At 36.8% G+C, this 12,408-nt stretch overlaps 1 protein-coding gene and 1 long non-coding RNA gene across 2 annotated transcripts; one reads left to right on the plus strand and one right to left on the minus strand.

Moving 5' to 3' along the window:
• The first annotated feature begins 997 nt into the window (after positions 1-997).
• Positions 998-3,639, plus strand: hsd17b10 (hydroxysteroid (17-beta) dehydrogenase 10). Its single transcript, XM_028994042.1, has 6 exons — positions 998-1,089; positions 1,482-1,646; positions 2,166-2,330; positions 2,427-2,555; positions 2,765-2,873; positions 3,126-3,639. Exons 1-6 carry the CDS (start codon positions 1,066-1,068, stop codon positions 3,314-3,316), a joined length of 783 nt encoding a protein of 260 aa, XP_028849875.1. The 5' UTR covers positions 998-1,065; the 3' UTR covers positions 3,317-3,639.
• A 2,429-nt stretch (positions 3,640-6,068) lies between these two features.
• Positions 6,069-9,185, minus strand: LOC114798725 (uncharacterized). The gene is made up of 3 exons (XR_003751099.1): positions 9,160-9,185; positions 6,420-6,476; positions 6,069-6,316 (listed from the first exon to the last, which is right to left on the minus strand). It is a non-coding gene; the product is annotated as an uncharacterized LOC114798725 (long non-coding RNA).
• Positions 9,186-12,408: the final 3,223 nt, after the last annotated feature.

Here is a 12,408-nt window from a genome sequence, read left to right on the forward strand (position 1 = left end):
CAGCATGACCAGATTGCATTGTGGGATGCAGTCTTCGTGAATGTAGCTCTTGTCTCTGTGTTTTGGGATAATGCAGAGATCATTTAAATGTAAATACAATTTTAACAAGATTTGCAACTTTATATGCACAAAATATTGTCTTTTGATATATACTATCTCTGTGCTTAACAGTTTTATGTGACTTTGTTATGACGTCTTGTTTTTATTTAAGGCTGGTAGTAGCCTGATGGGTTAGACACTTACCTATGAACCTGAAGACCACAAAATCACAGGTTCAAACCCCACTAACTACCATCGTGTCCCTGAGCAGGACACTTAACCCTGAGTGTCCCCAGAGGGATTGTCCCTGTAACTACTGATTGTAAATCGCTGTGGGTAAGGGGTGTCTGATAAATGCAATAAATGTCTATGTAATTTAATTCTGAAATATCTTGTCACTTTAATGATTTATTGATTTCAATGTTTTCACATTTTTTAAACTGTTGAATAAAATAAACCGATGTACTATTAATGTGGTTTTCACAATCATGCTGAAATTTTGGTAATGTTTTAAAATTGACCTGTGTGTACATGGAAGATTATCTTTTACTTTTTCTTGGGGTGTTGTGAAAACGTCCTCAGTGCGGCACCTTCAGGACCTTTTATTCATACAGTGTGTTGCCTTGTCATACTTTAATAAGTCTTCAAGGACATCAGAAGTCAACTAAATTCTTCAGGACCCTGGAGAGCATCATAGTGTCAACCACACCCCCACGTTTCATTGAAAGCTAAACCATGGCCAGTGGGTCGTGCACCCAGCCTATGACCCTGTTAATGGCGTGTGAGATAGAGTGACGTCTACATGTAAAATACAGAAATATTTTCGCGTTGGATGGTTGAGCAAGAAGAAGGACCTCATCATTAGAAAGTCGCTGAGAGTTATTCATGTCAATCCCCACTTCCGCCAATAAGAGCAGAGGGCGGGTCTTTGGTGCCTTTTTCTGATTGGCTGTAATCGAGAGGCGTTTCCCGCTCCTCAAATCGCTTTTTGGCGTCGGCTTTGGAGTCAAGGTGTCGTGTGTGAACATGGCGAATATCAGAAGTGTCAAGGTGAGAGATCTTAGAGCGCCACAACTGAGTACTTACGTATTAGTACGTGTTTAGAACAGTCGCCGTAAGGCATTTGCCTTTGCCGGGTTTAGTCTCTCTCCTCGCGGCCACATTACTGGGCGCCTAATAAACGATCAGCTAGCGCACCAGCTAGTCATAGCTGGACTGATGTTAGCTTGTCTCGCCAGGACAGGGATCTGCAGGGGGAAAGTTCACACGGAGTTTAAAAGTCGCAGGGATTTCTGAATTCTGTGTAGTGTGCTGTGAACTCCCTTTTAACACATACTTACTTCCTGTTGTCGTAAATAGTTTCATGAAATATGTGCCGAGAAATGTAATCTGGGCAACAACTGAAATGTCCGGCGGCGTGGAAATGTGTTGCGGTTTGGCAGGGTGCGGTCGGCCTGGTCACCGGCGGGGCGTCAGGCCTGGGCCGGGCCACCGTCGAGCGGCTGGTGAGCCAGGGGGCGAGCGCCGTGATCCTGGACCTGCCCAGCTCGGAGGGACAGAGTCTGGCCAGCAGCCTCGGTGACCGCTGCGCTTTTGCTCCAGCTGACGTAAGTGACCCTCTGAAAAAGTCCCTCACCTTGTCCACTCTGGATGCAACAGACCGATCGCGGGGAATGAACGATGGATTCTGACAACACCTGGTTTAAAATCTGGTCCTAATGAAGACTACAATCCAGGAGATTTTGTCTGAATGTTAAACGTTTCTGGAAAAACCAGATGCTCTACATTCTCCCAGGATAATTTGAGATCTTTTCCCAAAAGCGGATGAAGATACTGAAACAACCTGAAACTGTACTTTCTGTTTCAAACAATATAAAACTGTGTGTTGTATCAATTCAATGGCAAACTAACCTAAATCAGAATACATTTTGTGGATGTTTTTTTTCATACAACTCAGTGCTGTCCATTTGTGTGCTTTAAATGGTCACACTGTTTAAAAATAAATAAATAAATAAATAAAACAATGTGTTTTGATGTTCTTCCTTCCTGGTTTGTAAGCATCAACACATTGTGACATTTCACATTCTGCACAGACTGATCTGTAAATGCGTCTCTGCATAATCCAGGTAACATCAGAGTCAGACGTACGCTCTGCCGTGGCTTTGGCTCGAGAGAGGTTTGGCCGCTTGGATTTAGCGGTGAATTGTGCAGGCATTGCGGTTGCAGTGAAGACCTACAACTTCAAAAAAGACCTCCCACACAGCCTGGAGGACTTCAGCCGCGTAATCAACGTGAGTCTCCCCAGGCATCCTGGCATTGTTGCTAAAAGTTGAGCCAACGACTGCCATGCTACTACATGAATACTGTATTTCGCTTTGTTCGCTCAGGTGAACATAGCAGGTACTTTTAATGTGATCCGGCTGGCTGCAGGAGAGATGGGAAAGAACGAGCCGGATGCAGATGGGCACAGAGGCTGTATAGTGAACACAGCCAGTGTGGCTGCATTTGACGGACAGGTACTGTGTCCTGTACAAGAATTGAGTGTCATTCTCTGTGAGCCGTTAGAGGGCACCACTTCGTCTTGTGTGGCTACAAGCAGTGGGTGAGAGAGTCTACACCAACCTTTCTGGGTGACGCTCAATTGAGAACATATTGTTTTTGTTTTGTTTTTTTTTGTCCATTTCTCTATAACGCATTAAAAATGATACCTTTTGGGGATTTCAAGGTTGGACAGGCAGCATACTCTGCCTCCAAAGGAGCCATCGTTGGTATGACTTTACCAATTGCCAGAGATCTCGCACCAATGGGAATCCGTGTGGTCACTATCGCTCCAGGTTTGTTTGCTCTGGAACTCTCATTTTTCATATTTACTCAAAATCTGCTTTTTTCACTTTAGTTTTTGTTGATTGATTTTGTCTGTCTGTGTTCCACATTGTACTGACTACTAATGTACAATGAGTAAGATTGCACAATGTGCAAGTGGTTTTGTAATACATGCGCTCTGCTCAGGCCAAAGTGCATCAGTTCTTTTGTTCATATCAAGAAGATGTCCACACTTATTCTCTTATGCATTCCATTTTTTTTAGGTCTCTTTTCTACTCCACTGCTGGCTGGATTACCAGAGAAAGTGCGGAGCTTTCTGGCTCGACAAGTGCCCTTCCCCTCTCGTCTTGGTGACCCAGCAGAGTTTGCACACCTGGTGACAGCCTTGGCAGAGAACCCCATGATTAATGGCGAGGTCATCCGCTTGGATGGTGCGATCCGAATGCAACCATGAGAGGCCAGTAGAGGCTGAGGGGTGTATTAGATGCGTTGTCAGTAACAGAAATCTGTATCTCATTCTGGACAGGAAGCCCTACTATGATTTAAACCACTTCATCAACATCATGATTGTATTATTGTAAAAATCACACTCCGTATCAAGCAAGGACTGAATAACTCTTCATGTGTGCACTTGCCAGTTTTGGAGTATTTACTTGAAAGGAGAGAGTATTTTTGTCCGTTTGTTATAATGAAGTGAAATATCAGTCATCAGTTGAATTGTAGGGGAATGCAGATGCCTTTTATGGTCAATAAACAGATGTTCTAGTACACAATGAATGGAATGGTCTTCAGTGGCTGTCTGTACAGTGTCTGGTATTAAAAGTGCTTTGTCTACAACTAATGACCATTTTGATATAAATGATCAATTGAATAATCATAAAATTGCTCCTATTTAGATAGCAGCTTTTACATTTATCACGAGGTTATTTAAATTATGTGGCAAATAATAAAGGCAAGAAAGATAGTTCACTCAAACATTTTAATGTTCTGCATTGACTGGTAGGGCTCTATCTTGTGGAGTTGGGGGTCATGCGGGGAGTGTGGTGGTGTGACACTGGGTGCATGGGGGCCAGTTCTTGATTGCCTGGGCCCCTGGGGGTTAGTAGTCTGGCTTCTCAGGCTCCCTGAAACCTCTGTCCTTTTGATGGTAGGGGCTTCACCTGGGACAGAAGCCCCGTGGACCGTGGAAAGCGTGGACTTCAGTGTACTTGAGAATCAATGGATATCCCTGGTCTCCTGGGGCATGTTCTAGCAAAGGAACTTGTTCTCAAGTTCCTTTGGGGCACTGCTGCGGCCTCTCACCCCCACTATGAGGGGCATTCCATGTTTAATGTACATACAAATATATAATTCTGCATGTTAGTTATCTGTGTTGCTACATACAGTGGGTACAGAGTAACCATGTTGCAACCATTTGTTAATATTTAAGTAAATCTTTTCCTCATTAATGTACATACAGCACCCCATATTGACAGAATTGTTGACATTTTTGCAGCTTTATTAACAAAGAAAAACTAAAATATCACGAGGTCCTAAGTATTCAGACCCTTTGCTCGGTATTTAATAGAAGCAACCCTTTTGATCTAAGTCATGAGTCTTTTTGGGAAAGATTTTCCACACCTGATTTTGGGGATTCTTTGCCATTCCTCCTTGCAGAGTAGCACACAAGCATTTTACCAGCAGTAAAACAGTGCAAATGATTCTGCAGCAAGTCACGTTGTAAAACTATTACGGCTGGAAGTTTTGCGTATTGCATTGCCTGCATTGATGCATGGCCAGTGCTTCTTTCATTCACCATGTTATCTGCTAAGGAACAACAAATTAGAGTTGGTTTATTTATATGGCTTTCGGTTCATTACTGTAGTACAGTAAATAAGAAATTTCCTTGATGCACATTATGTTGCAGTGATTCCACTGACATACAGTTGTTATAAGTCTTTAGGTAAAATAAAGGAAGCCTGCTTACTTCATCTTATGAGTAAAAAAAAACAGAAATAGTGTATGTAGAATAAAATAGAAGGCTTTTTATTGTCATTATACACATATACATAAAAACAGCTCCTTCAGTGTAGACATATATGTAGAAAATACAAATATACAAAAAATTCAATACGATAATGGTGCAGCTGCCGTACCAAACTGTAATACAGTAAGTCAGCAAGCTTTCAATGGACAAGCAGTAGAACGTCAGCAGCAGGTTGGGGTCCAGGTTGGGCAAGGAAAGTCACTCAGAAAGTGTATCTGCTGCTGAAACTTCTTGATGACTGCTGTGATGTTGTATGTCCAAGAGATGTCAGCGGAGATAAGGACCCCAAGAAACTAGAAGGTACACATTTGCTGTTGATGTAAAGGGGGGCTGCTGAAGTGCTTTGCCTCCTGAAGTCGACACGTGGTGATGTTGGCCATGCCTTGTTCTGATCCTGCATTTGGTCATGCCACACCAGGAGGACTGCTGGATGCTGGACATTCTTGGGACCTTAATGCTTGTTAATACTTCACAATCCTGCAAATGAGCTAATACAGTAAAAAACTAGATCCATACCTTTCCAAACAATATTAATTGACAGCACACAATTGTTAATACAACATTCCAGCAACTAAACTTTTAAAAAGTCTAAACAAATTACTTTACAGAGCACTAAATTGACAGAATCCTGCACATGATATAATAAAGACATTAAAAAATATCCTACCTTGACAGAAGTGACCAATATAAAAATGGACATCAACCATTTTGAAGACATATCTGACTCCAAAATCACAATAAAAAAAAAAGAAAGAAAGTATTTATACTTTCACTAAATAGAATATTACTCAATTGACAATTGTTAAAAAAAATCAATCCTGCAACTACGCTTTTAAATAAACAGTAATCCATACACAGCTCCTAACCTCCCAACCTAACTACATACTTCAAGCACTATGAAGACTGATTTGACTCCATCTTCACAAAAACAATGTTGATATCCATACCTTTCAAAAAGTGACCAAAAAAAAGACATCAAGCAATCTAGAGTGATCTGACGACACACGCACAAAGAAAAGATAAAAAAATGATTAATACCTTTACAAAACAGTAATGCTCAATTATTACTACAAAGTCTGCACTAGCATACCTGCCTACCTCTAAATGTACTTAAACAAATTCCTGTATTCACACTGACCTACCACACTTTTTGTCTGAAATACATAGTTACCTACCTCAATCCTGCAAATGAACTTATACATGCAGTAAAAAAAATCTAGATCAATACTTTCACTAAACACAATATTACTTTGGAGTGACAAATGTTAATAAAACTCAAACCTGTAACTAAGCTTTAAAAACGGTCTAGATTAATACTTTTACAAAACACATATTAAACCTAATTGACAACACAAAACAGTCCTACCTCACCTTTTTCATGAAAATCAAATTTACGTACCTCAATCCTAATTCATACTTAAGACGCCCCTGAAAATATAATACAAAAAAACCCACAGTATTACACTTAATTGACACCACACAATTCCTGCAAATGAACTAATGAATACAGTGAAAATGTTGAGATTCATACCTTTACAGAAAAGACCAATATAAGAGTGGATATCAAGCAATCTGCAAGCTGATCTGACTAAACAGACAGAAAGAAAGGAAAAGAAAAAAGGATTCATACCTTTACAAAGCAGTAATACTCATAAAAAAAACCCACAACACTATTATTACTACTACAAAATCCACACTTACCTGCCTGCCTACCTCTAAATTTACCTAAATGAATTCCTGTTTTCACACTAACCTACCTCACTTTTTGTCTGAAAAAACAATCAGTAAATAAAAAAAACCTTGAGATTCATACCATTACAGAACACACCAATATAAAAGTAGACACCAAGCACTCTAAAGACTGATGTGACTACATAGTCACAAAGAAAAGAAAAGAAAACATTCATACCTTTAGGAAACAGTAATACTCATAAAACACCCCTTAAATTATGATTACTAATAAATCCACCCTGACCCGCCTACCTACCTACAGACTTCAAGCACTATGAAGACTGACAAAAACAACCAATACGCCCTGCCCCTTATTCACACTTCAGAAGACCCTGAAATTACAATACTGCACAAAACACAATATTAGACATAATTCACACCAAACAATTGTTAATACTACACAATCCTACAAATGAGCTAATAAATACTGTAAAGAATTTTGAGATTCATACTTTTACAGAAGCGACCAACAAAAAAAGGACATCAAGCAATCTAGAGTTATCTGACGACACACGCACAAAGAAAAGAGAAAAAAAATGATTAATACCTTTACAAAACAGTAATGCTCAAATTATTACTACATAGTCTGCACTAACATACCTGCCTACCTCTAAATGTACTTAAATGAATTCCTGTATTCACACTGACCTACCACACTTTTTGTCTGAAATACATAGTTACCTACCTCAATCCTGCAAATGAACTTATACATGCAGTAAAAATAGTCAAGATCAATACTTTCACTAAACACAATATTACTTTGGAGTGACAAATGTTAATAAAACTCGAACCTGCAACTAAGCTTTAAAAAACAGTCTAGATTAATACTTTTACAAAAACATATTAAACCTAATTGACAACACAAAACAGACCTACCTCACCTTTTTCCTGAAAATCTAATTTACCTACCTCAATCCTGCAAAACAGCTCATGAATACAGTAAAAAAAAGAGATTCATCCCTTTACATAAAATACCAACATAAAAGTGGATATCAAGCAATCTAAAGACTGATCTGACTACATCAATACGCCCTGCCCCTAATTCATACTTAAGAAGCCCTTGAAAATATAATACAAAAAAACACAATATTACACTTAATTGACACCACACAATTCCTGCAAATGAACTAATAAATACAGTGAAAATTTTGAGATTCATACCTTTACAGAAAAGACCAATATAAGAGTGGATATCAAGCAATCTGCAAGTTGATCTGACTACAAAGAAAGAAAGAAAGGAAAAGAAAAAAGGATTCATACCTTTAAAAAGCAGTAATACTCATAAAAAAAAACCCACAACACTATTATTACTACTACAAAATCCACACTTACCTGCCTGCCTACCTCTAAATTTACCTAAATGAAATCCTGTTTTCACACTAACCTACCTCACTTTTTGTCTGAAAAAACATAAGTCAATAATAATAAAAAACCTTGAGATTCATACCAATACAGAATACACCAATATAAAAGAAGACACCAAGCACTCTAAAGACTGATGTGACAACACAGTCACAAAGAAAAGAGAAAAGAAAAAAAAACATTCATACCTTTAGAAAACAGTAATACTCATAAAACACCCCTTAAATTATGATTACTAATAAATCCACCCTGACCCGCCTACCTACCTACAGACTTCAAGCACTATGAAGACTGATCTGACTCCCCCTTCACAAAAACAACCAATACACCCTGCCCCTTATTCACACTTCAGAAGACCCTGAAATTACAATACTGCACAAAACAAAATATCACACAACACAATTGTTAATACTACACAATCCTACAAATGAGCTAATAAATACAGTAAAAAAATTGAGATTCATACCTATGCAAAAGCGACAAACAAAAAAAGGACATCAAGCAATCTAGAGTGATCTGATGATACACACACAAAGAAAAAAGAAAAAAAATGATTAATACCTTTACAAAACAGTAATGCTCAAATTATTACTACATAGTCTGCACTAACATACATGCCTACCTCTAAATGTACTTAAATGAATTCCTGTATTCACACTGACCTACCACACTTTTTGTCTGAAATACATAGTTACCTACCTCAATCCTGCAAATGAACTTATACATGCAGTAAAAATAGTCAAGATCAATACTTTCACTAAACACAATATTACTTTGGAGTGACAAATGTTAATAAAACTCGAACCTGCAACTAAGCTTTAAAAAACAGTCTAGATTAATACTTTTACAAAAACATATTAAACCTAATTGACAACACAAAACAGACCTACCTCACCTTTTTCCTGAAAATCTAATTTACCTACCTCAATCCTGCAAAACAGCTCATGAATACAGTAAAAGAAAAAGAGATTCATCCCTTTACATAAAATACCAACATAAAAGTGGATATCAAGCAATCTAAAGACTGATCTGACTACATCAATACGCCCTGCCCCTAATTCATACTTAAGAAGCCCTTGAAAATATAATACAAAAAAAACACAATATTACACTTAATTGACACCACACAATTCCTGCAAATGAACTAATGAATACAGTGAAAATGTTGAGATTCATACCTTTACAGAAAAGACCAATATAAGAGTGGATATCAAGCAATCTGCAAGTTGATCTGACTACATAGACACAAAGAAAGGAAAAGAAAAATGGATTCATACCTTTACAAAGCAGTAATACTCATAAAAAAAACCCACAACAATATTATTATTACTACAAAAATCCACACTTACCTGCCTGCCTACCTCTAAATTTACCTAAATGAATTCCTGTTTTCACACTAACCTACCTCACTTTTTGTCTGAAAAAAAAAAAGTACAGTAAATAAAAAAAACCTTGAGATTCATACCATTACACAACACACCAATATAAAAGTAGACACAAAGCACTCTAAAGACTGATGTGACTACATAGTCACAAAGAAAAGAGAAAAGAAAAAAAACATTCATACCTTTAGGAAACAGTAATACTCATAAAACAACCCTTTAAATTATGATTACTAATAAAACCACCCTGACCCGCCTACCTACCTACAGACTTCAAGCACTATGAAGACTGACAAAAACAACCAATACACCCTGCCCCTTATTCACACTTCAGAAGACCCTGAAATTACAATACTGCACAAAACAAAATATCACACAACACAATTGTTAATACTACACAATCCTACAAATGAGCTAATAAATACAGTAAAAAAATTGAGATTCATACCTATGCAAAAGCGACAAACAAAAAAAGGACATCAAGCAATCTAGAGTGATCTGATGATACACACACAAAGAAAAAAGAAAAAAAATGATTAATACCTTTACAAAACAGTAATGCTCAAATTATTACTACATAGTCTGCACTAACATACATGCCTACCTCTAAATGTACTTAAATGAATTCCTGTATTCACACTGACCTACCACACTTTTTGTCTGAAATACATAGTTACCTACCTCAATCCTGCAAATGAACTTATACATGCAGTAAAAATAGTCAAGATCAATACTTTCACTAAACACAATATTACTTTGGAGTGACAAATGTTAATAAAACTCGAACCTGCAACTAAGCTTTAAAAAACAGTCTAGATTAATACTTTTACAAAAACATATTAAACCTAATTGACAACACAAAACAGACCTACCTCACCTTTTTCCTGAAAATCTAATTTACCTACCTCAATCCTGCAAAACAGCTCATGAATACAGTAAAAGAAAAAGAGATTCATCCCTTTACATAAAATACCAACATAAAAGTGGATATCAAGCAATCTAAAGACTGATCTGACTACATCAATACGCCCTGCCCCTAATTCATACTTAAGAAGCCCTTGAAAATATAATACAAAAAAAACACAATATTACACTTAATTGACACCACACAATTCCTGCAAATGAACTAATGAATACAGTGAAAATGTTGAGATTCATACCTTTACAGAAAAGACCAATATAAGAGTGGATATCAAGCAATCTGCAAGTTGATCTGACTACATAGACACAAAGAAAGGAAAAGAAAAATGGATTCATACCTTTACAAAGCAGTAATACTCATAAAAAAAACCCACAACAATATTATTATTACTACAAAAATCCACACTTACCTGCCTGCCTACCTCTAAATTTACCTAAATGAATTCCTGTTTTCACACTAACCTACCTCACTTTTTGTCTGAAAAAAAAAAAGTACAGTAAATAAAAAAACCTTGAGATTCATACCATTACACAACACACCAATATAAAAGTAGACACAAAGCACTCTAAAGACTGATGTGACTACATAGTCACAAAGAAAAGAGAAAAGAAAAAAAACATTCATACCTTTAGGAAACAGTAATACTCATAAAACAACCCTTTAAATTATGATTACTAATAAAACCACCCTGACCCGCCTACCTACCTACAGACTTCAAGCACTATGAAGACTGACAAAAACAACCAATACACCCTGCCCCTTATTCACACTTCAGAAGACCCTGAAATTACAATACTGCACAAAACAAAATATCACACAACACAATTGTTAATACTACACAATCCTACAAATGAGCTAATAAATACAGTAAAAAAATTGAGATTCATACCTATGCAAAAGCGACAAACAAAAAAAGGACATCAAGCAATCTAGAGTGATCTGATGATACACACACAAAGAAAAAAGAAAAAAAATGATTAATACCTTTACAAAACAGTAATGCTCAAATTATTACTACATAGTCTGCACTAACATACATGCCTACCTCTAAATGTACTTAAATGAATTCCTGTATTCACACTGACCTACCACACTTTTTGTCTGAAATACATAGTTACCTACCTCAATCCTGCAAATGAACTTATACATGCAGTAAAAATAGTCAAGATCAATACTTTCACTAAACACAATATTACTTTGGAGTGACAAATGTTAATAAAACTCGAACCTGCAACTAAGCTTTAAAAAACAGTCTAGATTAATACCTTTACAAAACATATTAAACCTAATTGACAACACAAAACAGACCTACCTCACCTTTTTCCTGAAAATCTAATTTACCTACCTCAATCCTGCAAAACAGCTCATGAATACAGTAAAAGAAAAAGAGATTCATCCCTTTACATAAAATACCAACATAAAAGTGGATATCAAGCAATCTAAAGACTGATCTGACTACATCAATACGCCCTGCCCCTAATTCATACTTAAGAAGCCCTTGAAAATATAATACAAAAAAAAACACAATATTACACTTAATTGACACCACACAATTCCTGCAAATGAACTAATGAATACAGTGAAAATGTTGAGATTCATACCTTTACAGAAAAGACCAATATAAGAGTGGATATCAAGCAATCTGCAAGTTGATCTGACTACATAGACACAAAGAAAGGAAAAGAAAAATGGATTCATACCTTTACAAAGCAGTAATACTCATAAAAAAAACCCACAACAATATTATTATTACTACAAAAATCCACACTTACCTGCCTGCCTACCTCTAAATTTACCTAAATGAATTCCTGTTTTCACACTAACCTACCTCACTTTTTGTCTGAAAAAAAAAAAGTACAGTAAATAAAAAAAACCTTGAGATTCATACCATTACACAACACACCAATATAAAAGTAGACACAAAGCACTCTAAAGACTGATGTGACTACATAGTCACAAAGAAAAGAGAAAAGAAAAAAAACATTCATACCTTTAGGAAACAGTAATACTCATAAAACAACCCTTTAAATTATGATTACTAATAAAACCACCCTGACCCGCCTACCTACCTACAGACTTCAAGCACTATGAAGACTGACAAAAACAACCAATACACCCTGCCC

The sequence above is a fragment of the Denticeps clupeoides genome, chromosome 10, assembly GCF_900700375.1.
Source record: "Denticeps clupeoides chromosome 10, fDenClu1.1, whole genome shotgun sequence".
Lineage (NCBI taxonomy): Eukaryota > Metazoa > Chordata > Actinopteri > Clupeiformes > Denticipitidae > Denticeps > Denticeps clupeoides.

Excerpts from the sequence above, each read along its gene's own strand:
- hsd17b10 (XM_028994042.1), top strand. The coding sequence starts at position 1,066 with ATGGCGAATATCAGAAGTGTCAAG. Across the intron at positions 1,090-1,481 it reads CGAATATCAGAAGTGTCAAG|GGTGCGGTCGGCCTGGTCAC; the intron begins GTGAGAGATCTT and ends GCGGTTTGGCAG. Across the intron at positions 2,556-2,764 it reads TGGCTGCATTTGACGGACAG|GTTGGACAGGCAGCATACTC; the intron begins GTACTGTGTCCT and ends GGGGATTTCAAG.